General features: G+C 37.0%; 1 protein-coding gene across 4 annotated transcripts in view; it reads left to right on the top strand.

The window, feature by feature from the left end:
• Positions 1-19,430, top strand: part of dpp6b (dipeptidyl-peptidase 6b) — a 155,277-nt gene that overhangs the window by 69,169 nt on the left and 66,678 nt on the right. Inside the window, exon 1 of one of the 4 annotated variants that reach the window (XM_065268164.2) lies at positions 17,761-17,873. The exons of the other annotated variants lie outside the window; for them this stretch is intronic. Within the exon in view, the coding sequence (XP_065124236.1) occupies positions 17,826-17,873 (48 nt within the window). The 5' untranslated portion in view covers positions 17,761-17,825. Of the gene's footprint in view, positions 1-17,760; positions 17,874-19,430 lie in introns of those variants that run through there. 4 annotated transcript variants of the gene reach the window in all.

Genomic DNA, 19,430 nt, shown 5'->3' with positions numbered 1-19,430 from the left:
TCCCCCGATACCAGGGATCGATACCACGGTCTGAGAAATGTCTATGTTTGAGCGGCGTGTAAGGGGTTAATGCCTCTTGTGTTGTCCAAAGAGGCAGAGTTTACAACAAACTGGAAAACTAGTCCCTTGTTTTTTTGTTAAATTATATGACTAAAGCTGTTACCTGTAAATTTAAATCATGTTTTTTATTAAGTACTCGGTATCGGTATCGGCAAGTACTGAAATGCAAGTACTCGTACTCGTATTCCAAAAAAGTGGTATCGGCGCATCCCTAGTTTAAAGCAAAGCATTTATTTACTTACCAGGCTGCAGGTGAAGCAGCTCTTTACGTCTTCTAACGTCTCATAATCGGTCCTCATTTATGTCGAAGAGACTCAATAATAATCTTTTACATTTGAATGCTTTAATTTTTCATATATAAAAAAGTTTTTGTGCTGCTGCGCATCCATGTGTGTGATAAGCAGACCCGCGTTGTCCCGTTTATAGGCGCATATTACTAATGCGCTCTTTAAATAACAAAAAACATATCGCGCCATTGACTTTAGACCAGGTTTTAGTTGGTCAATGGCGTAGTCTATATTAGTTGCCTCAAAATAGCAACGTGCCAACAATGCGCCTGAACACACCTCATTTTTAGATCAGAACGCCCATGGGCGCAAAAATGGGCGCAAATGCATTTGCTATTTAAATAACGTGGCCCTAAACGTGAAATGATAATTGTGCCAGGTTGAAACTAGCAAAAGACACTTGCGTTGCCCATTGCGCTGCATTGCGCCGCATTGCGCCAGGTGTATGATAGAGCCGGGTGTATGATAGAGCCCCAATTGGTTTGCTCCAACGGAAACAGTATTTTAACGTTTCTGCCCGGTAATCTGTTCAACCCTAAAATTGACGTTCCTGAAACGGTTATAACAAAAAAATAGAGTTCCCGAACCGGTTAATAACGTTCCATGTCAGCTGTGGGTCATACAAATAAGTAGGCTGATCATTAGGACATCAAACTTAAATTATTAGTCTACATAATTTTCCTTAAGTCTCTATCTTGTCATCAAACATTAAAAAAGGCGACATTATGTAAGCGGCATAACTGTAATTCTGACATGCCTACATTTGTTGAGTGCACTTAAACACTTGTACACATTTGCACTGCAACCTGGCAGCCATGAGACTCAAACTGGCAACTTATATGTGTTATTTAATGGGGTTTAAAAGAAAGAATAAGTCTAGGAAAGAGATAATACATTAATTTACTCTTTCACCCACATTTCGTCGCTGCCCGATGAAACTCACGTATGTCCAAAACAGATACTTTTCAGGAAGCAGTTGAATGTAGCATTGTAATACTTGGTACAGAATCTTTACATGTAACCATATTCTTGCCAGTGTAATGATATAATCCACATTGACCCAAAATTGAGTTTAATGGACATACGTGCATATTTTACAGTAACGGTGGTCGATACGCGTTATTCCGATCATTAATTATAATGGCCAAGTCACGTTTCATATTGACAGATGAATACGCTCAGTTTATTAAATAGCCTACGGCTTAGTTTATTAAATACACTTAGTTTATTTCATATTAATTATACATTTATTAAATGTCTCTTGCAAACTATAAAGGGACAATGAATCAATACACTGACATGGTAATGCTAGACAGATACTTTGTTTGCACAGTCCAACCGTAATATTGTCACTCCTAGACGTACTTACGGCATCAGGGGGGAAACATTTACCTCGATGAAGGAAAGTCATTGTCTCTCACCAGGCTATGTTTATTCGGCTATCCAGTGCTGAGCTTCGATGAAACTTCACGAGACCGGCGAGATGCTTCCACAGGGCGGGAGATACGCGGCGTGATTGACAGCTTTGACACCAAATGGATATACGTGAAAATCAGATGAAATGATTTCACAACTTTTCATTGGCCATTTAGATATGTGAAGCATACTGTAAACGGAAATGAACCTGGACATTCAATCCGTCGAAAAATCTCAAAATTGGCAAAATGACAGTGACGATTTGTAAATGATATATAATTCAGCAAATGATTTTCTTTTAAATATAGCTTCGATAAGTTTCATCCTCTGTCTGTAGTCTTTATATTCTCCTATTATCTACACACCTTCTCATTGGAGTTTTTATCGTATGCATTGATGTTTTTTGGTACTGATGAGATTTCAACATCCTGCACAGACCTCATTCACCTTTACTGCTGATAATTTGTCTTTTATTGTTGTTGCGTGTGCTTTGTGGCAAATAACCATGGTCTGCCTATTTAAAACTTTTATTTCTAAAGGGTTTCTTCCACTTTTAATGCCATTAGGATGGAAATTGATTGGGGGGAATAAAGTTCAGGCGCCCCATAAGTCTGTGGAATTGCACCATAACCGCGTTCGAGTTAATGAACTCATAATGAGTGCTGAATCATCCAAAATATTCATACGGTTTTAGATTCTGTGTAAAATCTACATTGCTATGTTAAGTTTAGAAGAGTGAATCTGTTTCTGTCATACTGGAAGAACGCTGTCAGCTCTATAAGATTTTAAAATCATGACCATGTTTTGAAAAAGATTACCAGTTTATTGCTAAATCCATTATGAGTCTAATAAAAAGACGCAGAGGGTTTTGCATCTGAGCTCTTTATATATTCTTTGATTTTCTGAAGAATGTAATTGCTTGATGATTCAGATCTTGTTGCTAGGGAGTTTGCAAGATGTTACAACTGAATGTGATTATTGAGGGTTTTTTATGTAGTTGCAAGGCTGCACTGTTTGGTTGGTAGGGCAAAAATACAGTATTGTAGGTAGTTACTAGGGTGTTCTGAATAGTTCCTACAGTTTGTTGTTGCCACCTACTTACTGGCCAGAGTTAATAATACCTCAGAAGTCTGAAATATTTTGGTCTCTAGATATGCACACATAACACTTTTAGATGTTGTGTGCCAGTCTCATTATAAATGATTCATGTCTTGGTGTGAATTGTGACCGATTAGACAAGTTTGAGAAATTGGACCACAAATAACGTTCAAGATCTACAGCAAAGTCTGACCAAATTAGTGTCGTAAATTATAGCAACATTTTAATGAGAACGATTCCTTAAAGATTTAGTGACATGATTGTCACTTACATGATTTAGATTTACTCACTAAACATGTTTCTCAAAGAGAAATTGATTAAATAAGCTTGTGCAACTTTCACACGCGCACAAAATGAAACAAATACGTAAAGAGGCAGAGAGCAGCCGCTTTAGTTTTAGCAATGATAGCCTAAAGACCACCCTGAACATTGTGGGTTTGCGCTAGAAATTAGGACTAAAGGAAAAACATTGTGCTTGGTACATCATACATTAGGGGCATTATCATACACCCGGCGCAATTTGCAAGTGTTTTCAGTCGAAGCAGTTATCATTTTCACGTCTAGTCTCATGTTGTTTAAATAGCAAATGCATTTGCGCCCATTTGTGCGCGCTGGCTTGAAAACGAGGTGTGTTCAGGGGCATTGCTATTTTGAGGTTACTAAAATAGACTATGCCATTGACCAACTAAAAACTGGTCTAAAGTCAAAAGAGCGCATTAGTAATAGACGCACATTTGCTTTTAACACATATATAAATATAAAGAACCCTTTAAGACTGTGTGCCAGGCATGTAGACCATTTTTCAGTCGTTAAACGAACAAAAGTTGATTCAGAAATGCCCTAAATGCACTTGCGCCGTGCACTTCAGGCCATGGGCTTAGATCGTTAAAATAGGGTCCTAGGTCAGTAGTCGGAGAGTAGAAGAGTAGGCAGTAGTGATGCGCGGGTCAGCGTTTTTTCCAACCCGCGGGTCCCACTTTTATGAAATATTTTGCCTGCCCCAACTCACCCGGCAACACTGTATCTATTTTTACAACCCGCGACCATTAAAATAGACATACTAGGCATTTGTAATGTAAATAAAAAGAGGCGTTATTTAAGCCTAAAAGTGCTTGGAAACAGCCATTAGATTACATTGCCCTCTAAACTGGCAACAACATACGCGAATAAACCATATAAACCAGCATGGTCATATTAATATAGATATAGGATAATGATAAACATTTTCAATATTTACAAAGCAGCGTTTGTATTACCTATTCACAAATTCCCTACCTTAATTTCTCCCGCAGATCGTCTTTTATCTTTATTTCCTCATTTGTTTTGTTGTTGTGGCTGGCAGAGGGAGCTTCCAGCGAACTTGGCGCTTCCGTGACGTGACGCCAAAAGTTTGGGGATATCAACTTACGTTGTGCAAGTTACGTTGCGGAAGTTATGTTGCCACGTAGGCCTACATAATTTAACCTTATCATAGAACGTAATAAAATATAAAAAAATATATTCCCAAATATTTCATATATATGTTACAGGGAATTAGACGCAACATACCTGGTTTTTTATTTTGTTTTTAATGACCCGCCCCAACCCGCCACTCATTAAAGTTACAATTTCTTTACCCGCCCCAACCCGATCCGCGCATCACTAGTAGGCAGAGTAGGCTGTTGGAACACATTCAAGCACCACAAAAGCAATCCGGTCAAATGCGTTTTCGACTACCGTTGAATGTGGATGAGCCCAAAATGTTTTACAACCGGTTTACACCTGTATCCACTTGTCATCCGCTTGTCCAATCAAACAAAACGCATCTTAAACCCAGGTGTAAACAGGGCCTTTGAGCCATTAATTGTCCTTCATTGAGCCTGTCTGATTATCGGGTTAAATATAAACTTTGGGGCCATTGCAAATATGAAGTCAGTTGCAACAGCAGGTGGTCACTATTTGGATGATCCTCAACATCGGGTCTCTTAGAGGGACTTCTGGGAAGGTGAACAGTGGTGCCAGCCAGTTGGATAGGACCTAGAGATTTTTATACTGTAGATGAAACAACTTAGTGGGTGCAATCACTGCTTTTGTTCAGACTATTGAATGAAGGGACGCTATTGAGAAACTTGTAATATTTTTTTTCTTTGTTCTTTTCTCTTCCCATCAGACAACCTTAAGAACATTTAATGGCTCTGAACTTAAGTATCTTCATTAGGGGCACCTATCATCAGGATTGAAATAATTACTTGACCCCAATATTTGTTTACTAGATTAACACTTCAATACAGTACATTTATCATTATTCACAATTACAGATGGACTTAAAGGTGCATTGTGTAGCCTTTAGAAGGAACTCTTGGCAGAAATACAATGTAATATACATAACTATATTATCAGTGGTGCATAAAGACCTCACAAAATGTTATGTTTTTATTATCTTAGAATGAGCCGATTTAATCTACATACAATGCAGATCCCCTTACTTGGACGTCGCCATTTTGAACCGCCATGTTTCTACAATAGCCATAAACAGACAAACTGCTTTATACAGGAAATTTTGTTACTACGTTGTCTCAGACAATGAGTTGTTTGTCCTGTGGCAACTACCACAGCTTCACTACGCATTTCAAAGAGGGGGTGAGCTGTGCACACAGGTTGCAATTCACAATCTCACCACTAGATGCCACTAAAATCTACACTGTGGACCTTTAAGAGAATGCCTGCTGTGGTAATGATCTTTTCCAGCTAAGCAATAAAGCACCTGATTTACATAATCATTTTTGATTGAAGCAATTTGGTCCGGGTGCTTAGCAGAGGAGTTTGCAGAATGAGATTTGGCTGTTTGGAGATTGAGTATGCCAAGAGAGTCTTCATGGCTGTGTAGAATAGATACCATTTCACATAACATGTCAATCGATGTCCGTTTTCCTTCAGCAGAGTGCATTTTTACAGCATGTAGTAAAATCTGTTAAAGGTCAGAGGGGCAGCAGTATGCAGTGGAAATGGTTGGGAGGAGTTTAATCAATAATTTGTCAATATCATTTGAACAGGTATATTGCTTCTTAATAAGATGAATAGCCTACTTTACCTGCAGTGTTCTCCTTGTCAAATGTATGAGACTGAAATGTCTGTTGTTCTTTCTATGTTTGATAAAAAAACATCAAATGATTATACAGTAGGGGTGTGCGGGGCAAAAACTAATCAGGGTTAGTTGTAACACGGATTGTTTACATTGTTGAACAAGGTTGAGCGTTTTGTTTTCCGGTATTTTTTCACGCTGCCGAAAGACGATCTCACGGAAATTATTGTAAATGTATAATGTTTTTCCATAGAGTTATTGATGAACGAGTGTTTTGGTGGCATGTAAGTAAATTTTTTCATCGTATGTTTTTTTCGGTTTCTAAGTTGGTTGTGTAAGATACCAAATCCAATGCTGTGTCATATTAATCAGTGTCTTGTTGACTTAAACATAGCATCGTTTTGAAATATGTCTGCAGCTCTTAGCAACTTTTTTTGTGGGCTTGAAAATATTTTGACCCAGCGAAGTTAATTGTAACGCTGTGTTACAACTAACCCCTCAGCACTTACGATATGAAAATCGCTAACGTAAGCGTAATTCTTGCCGTTGTTTTAAATAGGCTACACACGAATGATTGCTGGCTGCCAACAACATAAATGTGTCTGTCTTATCAAAAATCATGTGTCAAATGTATTTTTGTTCATATCTTTAATATTGATTGATTAAGGTCACGTCAAAGATTGAAATCATAATGAAATGAATGACTAAAATCAGACTTTGATGCTCATTATCTCACAATTTGATTTTGAAACTGTAGTATGGTTATTACAGACTGGGTCACATATAAAAAAATTTTTTGTCATAATTGTGCTGCTTTTTCTCACATATTTAGACATTTGTATCCATTTATAATGAACTATTGTTAGAAAAGGGCTGGATGAATGAATACAATGTGGAATACTGTCTATTATAGACAGATAGATGAACAAAATCCACTTGAAGTATATATACAAAATAGTATTGAAATATTTGACTGCAAACTTAATTTTTAGCAAGTGTTACAACTAACCCCCTGCCTGTTTCAATTAACCCCACCTATGGGGTAAGTTGTAACGTTTGCACTTCTGTCACGTTTGGTGTAATTGTCCAAGAATGGTAAGTACTAGAAACAAACTTTAAATGTTCATTTGTAGCAGAGATGTGTGTGTTGCTTGTGTAAAAATATAATTCATCTAACTCAAATATTTTTTGAATGATTGAGCCACAACCAAAAAGTGTTAGGTTGTGCCCCGCTCTCACATATATGCATTTTATAATGATTTTACATTCAGGTTATTTTGATGATTTTGTTTTTGCTATAATGTTGAGACATGTAACTATTCATAACACAGCTCTAGTTTCAATTATACATGAGCCTGTGCTTTCTCCGATTATAATAACTTACCATAAATAGCAGAGAAAAGCAGCTCGCTTTGTCTAATATCTCTCAGGAATAAGTGTGTGGGCACCATCAGCATTTCAGACAAATTTCATCTGTACTTACACGAAGATGGGGTCAAAGTTTAGGACTCTACGCTACAAAACTTATGCTTTGGCACCAATAAATTCAATATGCCAGAGTGATTGCTGTAGACACGATTATCTGTGTTTTTCTTCTGTAATTGTTCTCTTGAAAATAGCATATTGTCCCTGGCGTGATGCCAGAGGTGTTTGAGTGGTGGTGAAGACTAGGATGTGAAATGTTTTATTGATAATAATACATAAATTGAATACGCTATCAAATCCAGCAGCGGAACTATACATATCTGGACAACCTGTTTGGCTGCTCTCAGTTTATTAAATGCAAATGTGCTGAAACTTGTTCCCAGGGAAATATGAATTTCTGAAGAAAATAGTAAAACATGTTTTTTATTGTTTGAATAGAATTTATTTTGAAAATGAGAAACTACCCCCAAATATAGGACAACATTTTCAGGGCTTTGTTGAAAATATCATGCTGCCATAGTACTGTGCTACTCTTACTATGTCTGCAGTGCAGTATTTTCAGTATTTAAACTGGAAGCAAATGCAAAATGTCAGATATGCAAACATACATAATGCTGCATGCAATACTGTATCACACAATGCAATATTATAAAATCAGACTTTTTCCATGTTTAAGTGCTATAATTGGGTCCACAGTGATTCTATTAATCTAGAAAATGTATAGTTTTGGTAAAAGCATTCTCTAAAATAGGTCATTGAAATTTGGCTTCCCTGTGATGTCAGAAGAGGATTTTATTAAAATAATACCACCCCTTAATCTGCACTAATTAACCATGGCACTGACATTTAATGGAGAGAGAGAGAGAGAGAGAGAGAGAGAGAGAGAGAGAGAGAGAGAGAGAGAGAGAGAGAGAGAGAGAGAGAGAGAGAGAGAGAGAGAGAGAGAGAGAGAGAGAGAGAGAGAGAGAGAGAGAGAGAGAGAGAGAGAGAGAGAATAGTTGGCAGCACAAGTTTCAATTTCAACAAAGCATCAACATGCTGATTAGTGTTTGCATTTTATCAGCTCATTTGCATTTAAAAGGGCAATTTTAAAATGCTATAATAAATTATCTATATGGTATTTTGAGCTAAAACTTCCAATACAGTCTCCTGAAGATGTGTATAAATAGCACGAAGTGTAAAACTCGTGCAATACATACGCCAAATTCCACTTTGGCGTGCATATGATACGCCAGTCCTTCCCATTCACTTAAACGTTGCATCTTTTTTTGTTGTTTTATTTATTGGTTTCTCAATTTTTTTCTGTTTTTAAACCATTTTCACTTGGGTTTAGGGTTAGATTTTAGATTTGCTTAATGAGGTTATTTAATATACAGGTTTCTCCATGTTTTTGTCCATATTTAAGCCATGGTCGCTTGGAGTTGGGGTTTGGATTAGGATGTCATTTTTATATAACAAAAAGTTGTTCTAACTCTAAACCCAAGCGAAAATGGTAAAAAAAGCAAAAAAATTGAGAAACCAATAAATAAACTTCACATACTTTGGGGACACCAAATATTTATTTGACTTTAATAAAAAAATCTTGTGAAATGTTCCCTTTAAAAATGTTTACTGTTACATAATGTGTTTTACATAAACTATTTTTAAAAAGTAGTTGGCAATATTCTGTGCCATATTCAGTAAGGTGTAAACCAGTATGCTATTGTAAATCCTCTGTAACAGACATAAAAAAAGATTTTCACTCTGTTAATATGAAATGATGTTGCCTTTGTTGTTTGACTTATTAAAGTAATATTTTACTTTTCTATTAATATATTTCATGTTTTTCTCCTGTGCTTTGTAACTCAACAGTCAACATAATAGACAGCATCTGATTTTCTTGAATATAGCCACATAAAAGGGCACAATACAATTTACATGCTGGTAAATCTATTCATGGCAGAGCCTCAAAGTGTTCCTAATATAGCGTCTTTCACAAGCAGTAAAGATGCTCATGACATTAGATAAACTGGAACTAGATCAAGAATTGATAAATGAGCCTTTTCCAGGTATTGTTGAGTTTATAAACCATCTCAAGATAAAACTGAAGACCTGAAATGCCCTGTTTGCAACAACATGTACTCACTGGTGTTGAGATGTTGTTATGGAGCTATGATTTTACGTGCTTAAATGAGTTTTGACACGGTCTCTTAGCAAACTGTTTCCAGTAACGCTGAAAGATGTGATGTCCAGCTCGTCAGTTTTATTTGTGGTGATCAGACTCTGCACACATTGCATCAGGTGTTATTTTCTTGAATTGGAGGCTGTTCCCCTTATTACTTTCTCAGATGATCTTATACTTGCGTCATATACAGCAAGAGCGATAGCTTGATAGGGTCATTTTAAATTTTGTGTGCCTGACGTGTGCCATTTTTCATAATGATAATTATAATATATATTTAGTATTTTTATCTCTGCTGTAACATCGTTCAAAAGTGTTGTTCTCTTTCCAGCAGTGAGATTAATCCATTACAGTAGCATTTATGCCATGCATGTGAAATGATTATATGACAAAACAGAGTAGGAGGTGGAAATAATTGTTCACTTCCTTGCTGGTCTGCTAGCCAAGTAACAAAACAGGCTCGGCAATTGGTCTCTGTTACCATGACAACATTCATTGTAAAAATAAAATAAAAACCGCGAGAAAAGGTAATAAGCTTTAGTTAGGGATCATTAATAGGTAGGCTACTAGAACATTTTAATTATCACAGGGGAAATCAACATTCACCTGGATTGTTTGTTTGCCTTCTTGATTTTGTGATCCAATCACCTATAATAATGGTTAATGATTTTATGAGTGGCTTTTTGTTGGACAGAAAATAAAAATGTCCCCCACTGCACAGGAAAGTATAAAACAAAGGTGAAAGCAAGTCGGTCAGCTATAACCCCTTACTCTAAAGGCTCTTAAACTGAGACAGTACCCTTTATACTCTAAAGGTCCTAATATGCACCATTTACTGTAGGTACAGATTTGCAAATGTTTGTGTGCTGCTGCGTAATAAGGAAACGCGCATTGTCATCCTGTTTATATGCGAATATTATTAACACGCTCTTTAAGTCCGTGGTTCCCAAACTTTTTCAGTGTGCGGCCCCCCTAGTGTACAGTGCATTTTTTCGCGGCCCCCCTAAAGAAAATTTATGACAAAAACAGTTTTAAAATGTAATATTTTAATTAAACAAAACATATAAAATTATACCTAGAAGTGCTGTTGGTTAGTTGGCTTATTATTTTTAAGGTTTAATTACACAGAATTCATGATAAATGAATGTATTTTATAAAATGTCATAAAACTGGGGCCCCCTGGCACCATGTCGCGGCCCCGTTTGAAAACCACTGCTTTAAGTAACAAAAAAATCAGGGTTTCCCAAAGAAAATTTGTTAGTTAAGGTGGGAGGGTTTTTGTGGCCAGGGGGCGTGAAAATCAAAGGGGCGGGGCGTTCGCGTCGTAATGAAAATTAACATATTTTTATTTAAAACACTCAAATAAAACTTAATTTTAAAGAAACTATGACAGAAATTGAACACACACTAGATTATTAATTAATTAAATGTTTTTAACAGATACCTATAACGAAAATAGCTGCATGATGAAATGAAACTAAAGGGATAATAAACACAAACTGAAGCAGATTTGTAGAACGTCTGGCGAACGATGATAGATAGAGTGAAAATGGTAAAATCTGATTATTTCCCACTATTAATTACATTATCTTAAAGGAGTGTAACTACTGTAGCATGTAAAAAATGCACAAAAATAACGTGAGCAAGAGCGCTCAACATTTATACCGAATCAACAGGCACGTGCAACCTAGCTAGCAGGTTGCTCAAACAACAAAAATCAGCAGCTAACTTTAAATTTGCAAGAACTTTTTGCAGCATGCACCCCTTTCTAGTGTTTGACACCTGTCAAGCACCCCCAACACCTTACTCTGGTTAAACTTTTTTAACATTTTAATTGCAGTAACTAAATACAAATATTCACTGTAGATTAGAAAACCTTAAAAAAATCTGTTATAAATACAAAAGATTACCACCTTTTTTAGTGAGATGTCCTGCATGTTTGTACACAGATCATCAAAATTCAGGGTAATGGATGACAGTTTTGTTAAACTTCACATTTTTAGTTGCAATAACTAAATACAAATACTCTGGTTAAACTTCACATTTCAGTTGTAGTAACTAAATACATATATTCACTGTAGATTAGAAAACATAAAAAAATATATTATAAACCCGAAAGCAATGTAACTGTCACTGTATTTGCGTTTCTTACTTGACATTTTCTCACTCTGGCATGTAGGCCTATTTCTCTTGACCAGAACATCTCTGTTAGGTTTATCTTTTCCTGCCTCTTTACTCCATTCATTATCATCCGAGTCCCTTTGATCTGCTTTTTCTATATATTTAGCACCGTGGTCGGAAGAGGCTGATGTAGATGGCTCATTCCCGTCCCTTGATTTCTTTAAAGTGCCCGTTTTTAACCAGATGTCCATTTTGATGAAAAAATGAAAAAATAAATGAACGAATCATCAGTTAGCGCCTAATATGAAGAGGGCGGGGCTATTGTGACGTGCTCGTAAAATGAAATTAAATCAGGAGTAATTTATAGCTTGTAATGTGAAATTGTATTTCTTAATAAAACTTTCCCATGTGAAGTTTACCACAGTTAAAGAAATAATAAAGAGCCAATTTCCCCCCGCCATTACAAACATTCTCTCGGTCAGTCTGGGCACCACTAGGGGGAACCACTGCTCTAGACACTTGACGGACCATTTCGGCCATGTGGCGCACGTGCACACTCGTTGTGTGAAGCGTGTCCGCGCTATTCTACAAGATGTTTTATCAACTGGCTACTAGTTATCCTCCAGACAGTGACGGACCACGTCTTTCTCTCATTCGGCTGTGTGGCGCGGGTGCCCGCTCGCAGTGTGAAGCACTATTCTCCGAGATGTACTTGACGGCCTTTTGTGCAGCTAATTTTTTTTTTGGATGACATAGTTAAGGCGGTAGGGTTTTCCAGTTTAGGGGGGCCGCCTGAACTGCAAAGTGCTGCAGGAAACCCTGATATTGCAGCATTGACTTTAGACTTTAAACCAGATTTTAGTTGGTCAATGGCATAGTCTATTTTATTTGCCTCAAAAATACGCCTGAACACACCTCATTTGCCGTGTGTATGATAGGGCCCTTGAGGTACCAATATGGACCTTTAAGATTACTAAATGCACCACTTAGGTAAAAACTGTACTTTTTAAAAGGGTGCCAACCCAGTTACAGTTTTGTACTTTTTTCTAAGTGTGTAGTATAGCCTAGTGTATCATATGTTTCCATTAAAGCTTAGTCTGTACAATATAGTAAAGAAACTTAATGAAAATTGTCATCATCGCTTTAATGTTGTTTCTACATGATTTGTTTTCTTTCCCCGGTTAATATAAAAGTAATTGATCAGAACATGGAAACTACTGTTTTGCATAAGAAACAATTATGAAAAGGTAACATGGTAGTTGTCCATACTTTTGTATGTGATTTTAAAACAGTGGCAGTTTTTTAATTAGTGTATCAGTGCTTCATGAATTTCGAATCATTGCTGAAGTGTCAGAATAATAAGTGTATTACAGAAAGATTGTAATTTTAAAATCTCATCTGTTTGGTTACCATGGTCATTTCAAATAGGACCTCATGTATTATAAAAGCTTTTGCAGAATAACATCCAAAGGCATTATCTTATCATAACTACAGATTATGTAGGAAAGGGGTATTGTCATAACATTGTCTTAACTTTAGGGATACTCCACAAACTTAAATGAAAGCCAGCTATAGCAATCACATCTTGATAGCCCTGCTGAAGAATGGCATTACATTTCAACACAATAAAAAACAGCAATGTTTGTTCTGAGATTAAAGACTCTTTAAATATTTTTTACCTTCACACATAGCCACGAAATCACTGCCATTGTTTCTTGCAATCCTCCAACACTGTTATCCCTCATGATTAGAAAACAGGTAATGTACCTTATGCGTAAACACTTAATGGGATCATGATGAATACACACTCGACTCCACTTCTGTTTCTTCTCATGTCTTTATTAAATGTTGAGAGTATTACATTTTAGCATTTAGCAAATGCGATTTACAAACATGACGATTCTTCCTAAGGTAGATAAGTGCTAGGATACTCTCAACATTTTTTTAATTATTAAAGATAATAAAAAAAATGTTGAGAGTATCCTAGCACTTATCTACCTTAGGAAGAATAGTTTTCTCATGTTTGTAAATCGCATTTGCTAAATGCTTAAATGTAATGGTTACTCACAGATGATATGCAGCGCATTGACGATGAAACAATAATAAAAAACACAGACACCCACGAAATATGATTATATTGAAAAAAAATGTATTTTTCTTTCGCATCATTTTCATTTTAAAAATATATTTATAGCAGCAGCTTTGTTGGTTGCTTGGTAACAGACCTGAAAGTTGATAGCCGAACATGATTGAGCGATTTAAGATTGCACTTACTACAGATGAGACTAGATTTGATGAGATAAGATGAGAATCCTAAATCAACTGAAGATTTGCTTCCCTAATTTAACATATATCTTAAGTTAAGACCTAGAAAGTTTCTATAATACGCCCCCTGATGAATAAAAGTGCCTGAGCAGTTAAAGTAGATCAGTATCCAATTATTCAACCCTGTGCTTTCTGTCACTTATCAAAGCGGAAGATCCCTCTGTCTCTTCTTCTGCATTTCCATATGAATGTGCTAAGGTACAGGCTTTTGAACAAGGGGAAATTGGAAGGTGCAGCATGACACGTTTCGCATGAGGAAGATGTGCTAAATTATGGCTGAGTGCTGGGTAAAGAGACTGTTGAATAAGGTGTCATGCTACACGTGTAGCATCTGGAGCAGTGTGATATGGCCTTACTGAACGAGCTACACTTTCAGAAATAAAGATGGTCATAAAATTGTCCCTAGCTGTTACTGAGGTGATACCCTTTCAAAAAGTACACCTTTGCACCTAATACGTTTATATTAGTATGTCACAAATACATATTGGTACCAAAGAGTGCAAATTTAGGTACATATTGGTTGCAAATGTATGCTTGTCCATACCCAAATGGTACATATTAGGACCTTTTTAAAAGTGACCCAGTGACAGCTAGGGACCCTTTTCGACTGTTTTTTTGTAATAGAGTTCCCACGGGTCCTTGAAATCCTTGAAAGTTTGTGAATCTGTGGGGGGAAATTCAAGGCCCTGGAAAGTTTTTAAAAATATACATACATAGATACAGGTCATTGAAAGTGCTTGAATCTATTTTGTGCAAAAAGTTTTCTGGAAAAAATCCATATTATTCCCTGTGTAGTATAGGAAAATATCATAAAAATTCTAGACTTTTTAAGCACACATGCTAAACTGTTCACTTTAAATGCTTATATCCTTTGTATGCGAATGTTGATTCATACCAAAAGGCTTTTTTGCATAGTTGTGTTTGACACATGAAAACGTCTCGGGTTACATATGTAACTGTTGTTTCCTGAGAAGGGAACGAGGCGCTGCGTCTCCCTTGCCATACTTCCTGCATCCCTGTAACGCCGTCTTTGGCAATATTTCAGATAGCGATATACTTCCTGGCTCCCGCGTCACCCTGTCTTTGTCGTTAAGCCTCACCATTGGTTGAATTTGATAGACACATTCAGACGCACTTACCCCTGGATGCGTCCCCAAAGATTCATCGCAGTGCGAGTTCCCCCAAAAGGGAACTTTAACAATGTATCTTAAAAGGTAGCACGATGTAACCTTGCTCTCACTTGAAATGTGTCCCCACATTTAGTCCTTGAATTTGTGGGTATTTGACCTGGAAAGTCCTTGAAAGGTCCTTGAATTTGAAGTTAACTAAGGCAGTGTTTCTCAACCCTGGTCCTCAAGGACCCCCTTCCAGAAAGTTTTAGATGTCTCCCAATTTAAAACACCTGAACTAACTCATCAGCCTCCTTCCAGAATGTCTCCCTAACAAGCTAATAATTTAAATCAGGTGTGTTAATTAAGGAAACATCTAAAACATTCTGGAAGGGGGTCCTTGAGGACCAGGGTTGAGAAACCCTGAACTAAGGTGTGGGACCCCGCATAGTGTGTAGTTGGATAACCTATTCCTCTTTAGCGTGCTCAAGTTCGTTATTTCAAATGCGCACTCATAATGGAAGCGACGCAGTTGCGACTCGCACTCGGTGCAACACGCTTGTTTTTTCCAGGCGGGTCCGCACAGAATTAAGTTAAAAACAGGGTTCCGCATGGGACCTTCAAAGTTTGTGAATCTGGGGGGGATTCAAGGCCCTGGGAAGTTTTTGAAAATATACATACAAAAAAACACATGAAAATGTCCTCGGATTATGTATGTAACTGTTGTTCCATGAGAAGGGAACGAGGCGCTGCGTCTCCCTTGCCATACTTCCTGCATCCCTGTAACGCCGTCTTTGGCAATATTTCAGACAGCGATATACTTCCTGTCTCCCGCGTCACCCTGTCTTTGTCGTTAAGCCTCAACATTGGTTGAATTTGATATACACATTCAGACGCACTTACCCCTGGAGGCGTCCCCAAAATGTCATCGCAGTGCGAGTTCCCCCTAAAGGGAACTTTAACAATGTATCTTAAAAGGTAACACAATGTAACCTTGCTCTCACATTTAGTCCTTGAATTTGAGGGTATTGGACCTGGAAAGTCCTTGAAAGGTCCTTGAATTTGAAGTTAACTAAGGTGTGGGAACCCTGCATAGGGTGTGTAGTTAGATTACCTGTTCCTCTTTCGCGCGCTAAAGTTCGTTATCTCAAATGCGTGCTCACGACATGGTCGCGACTCGCACACGGTGCGACACGCTTGTTTTTTCCAGACGTGTCCGCACCACTTCGAGTTAAAAACAACGCAACTTTTCAAAATGCTGCAAGCGCACCGCAGGTCATGGGACAAGATCCAAGCGATGGTCACGTTTTCCGCGTGGTTTTACACATGAAATGTCTACTTAACAAAACAAAGTGACATACAGTATCATAAAAGTGCTGTTACATATTATTTTGTGTTTATTAGCATAGAGCCAGTATTTGCTTGCCTTATTTTTGTTATACATTACGATTAAATTCAACCCATTCAAATGAACCTGTCTGTTTTAAGGTGAAATTTTGTCATGAACAAGTGCTCTGTGAATCCTCGCACACGCCATCTGTCACTTTTTATATCCGAGGCAGTTTATCAGAATGTGTTTTTGGACAGCGTCTGTCCTCACTGGATGACCAAAGCCAAGTCTTTTTAATATTCCAACACATCATTTGGGCATTGACCACACTGAATTATTATTGACTTCAGTTTTGAAACCTAAATTTGATTTCTTATTCACTTTCAGCTGTTTATAAACAATTATGTATGAATAATGGGCCTGCATTATGCATTACTATATTTGCATTTCTACCTTTCAGTCAAATGATGCAATGAGGCAAAACTGAAGAAATGATTGCAGTGAAGTAAAAATTGTTGCCACTACTAGAATTAACACACCATGTACTCTACATACTACTGACAGCAATCCGGACACATAGACAGCTTCAAAGCTGCAATATACTGTACTGTAGCATTCAGAGAGAGCGCTAAATGCATTGTTTGTGCTGAGGATGGGCCATTAACTGATAACATTTCTCTGTAAAATGTTAATTTCCCATTTTGCCAACAGTTACTGGCACACATTTACTGTAAGTGCTGTTTGTCTGTCTCTATTACTTCAGCAGTAGCCTGTTTTCATGTATCATGGATTAGCAGGTATTGTTATGCAATACATTTTGAAAAATCAATATGTTTAACGTACTTATGCTAGCGTGTGAACTTTTTGCATGCAAAATGTAAAATATTTGCATACTGTGCATACTGTATTCTGCATGCATACTATAATAGTAATAGTATGGCAGTGTGTTTTTCCAAACACAACCACAGTGTAGTAACAAAAGGCTGGTGGTAAGATATACTGCACAAAGGTAAAAACCTATTATTAATTCAGGAATATCCCATGCAAGAACAGTTTTTATTATTCACAACTACATATTGTGATAAAGAAAACTAATATACTGTAGTAAAAAAAACTAATTCATTATTTTACTATTTTCATATTTGATTTCAAAGTATTACAATTTACTCCCTAATAGGAAAACCCTTAGCGCATCTCATAGTTTTGCACCTGCGCAACAGAGCTGTTCAGTATTAATGTTGTTCAGTGCACCTCTCTTGACTCTAAATAAAGCACATCTAGCTTTTCCACTCTCTCTCTCTCTCTTCTGCTCGCATGTCTCATCCCTCTCTCCCTCCCTGTCTCTCTCTCTCGCCCTCATTGAATGGGTGAATAGCGCTTTCCATTCCATCTGCACAGCTCTTACCTCGCTCTTTGTATCCACGTCTTCAGCATGACTTCAGCAGAGTCCAGTGGACAGAGGAAAGCCTCTCAAGATCAGGTAGCAAATTGAAGTCATTGAGTTTCTCTTTAGTTTGTGTTGAATTGAGCTAACAAGCAAGCCTAAGATAAAATGTTGTGTTTGCCTTTAATGTTGTGCTTTGACAGTTGTCCTTATCTATGTTGCTGAATGGTGCGTATTATGTGTATTGATTAGATGTTGTTTGGTGGCTGTCATAGCATAACTTAACACAAAGTATATATTTACAGTAGTATCATAGGTATGTTTATGATGTAATACGTGGTTATATATAGTAGTTACTTATCAAACTAAAATGAAAGTGATATATTAGATCAAAGATGATTGGCTGGTTGGTTGATTGATTGATAGATAGATATCACATGGCTATTGTTTGTACGTAATGGTTTATACGTACGTAATGTACACCTTGTTATCTTTAATACTGACTAAGACCATCAAAACTTGAAATCAATGATTGAAATTAAACGGTGATGCTACTGATCTCATAATTATATTATGAGACTTTAATGACTGGGTCACAAGTTATGTTAGTAATTTAATTTTGTCAGTTGATTTATTATAGAAAATTCAATTAAATTGAAATATTACTAAATTAACATATCACAAGAACCATTTAAGGCAGTAGTCTGCTTGAATATATATTTAATACAAATCGCAGTTGCATTGGACTACATAGATTGTCTCCAACACAACAGATGGTCGACGTAAACACGGCTCTTTATTTCACGTTTTTGTCACATCAGTCCATTGTGTTTGAAAAAAGCATGGCAACCTGCAGATCCCATCATTCACATCAATTAAGCCAAACTACTGCATCTGTTGTGCTCCGATTACCTTCATGCCATCCATTAATCAAGCATTCACCTGACCTTGTTACATTGTTCTCCAATGTATGACTTGTCAGTAAGAGTTTAACATCAACTGGTGTGTTTCTTTGAAAGTCAATGGAGACGCAGGAGTCATTCAGTTAAAGTTATTTTAAGAGTACTTTACATGAAAATTTCAAGATGTTTAATTCTTATCCACCTGCTAAATTTTCTGTTTGCATTCTTTAGCATTCATTGAAGACAATGATTAGTTTGAGGAATAATTGAGGAGCTCAGATGCTAAAGCACCAAACGCCTCCTCCGTCAAAAATAAGATGATGATATATACCCGAATGCTCTCAGCACATATTTTCTGTCATTTAATACTTTCACTTCAAATCTGCTTAATCACGCCCTCAGTACATTCAGAAATACCGGTTAGTTGGCAAAATCTTTAAAAGTCTGGTAAAAATAATGCTCAGATAATTTCAGATGCATCTGAGCTCTTCAATTGCTGTCTTATATTAGCTGCCTTAAATTCTGCTGGAAGGAGGGGTTATATTTGGAGTAGTGGCAACCATAAAGTAGGTCTGATAGTTGGGATTAATTGGGAATTGCTTTTGATGTTCTCAACCCTTATGAAGTAAAATTATGAGCCATCGGTTTAGTAATGGAGGAGAGTGTGTTGCAGTTCACTTGCTTTTTTAACGACACCCTGTCTTTGTAAGCTATAACAGCAGCTATGTTTTGGCAGGTGTCTGATTTGGAT

This window comes from Paramisgurnus dabryanus, chromosome 6 (assembly GCF_030506205.2).
Source record: "Paramisgurnus dabryanus chromosome 6, PD_genome_1.1, whole genome shotgun sequence".
NCBI classification, from domain to species: Eukaryota; Metazoa; Chordata; class Actinopteri; order Cypriniformes; family Cobitidae; genus Paramisgurnus; species Paramisgurnus dabryanus.
This window is presented reverse-complemented; position numbering and strand designations above follow the sequence as displayed.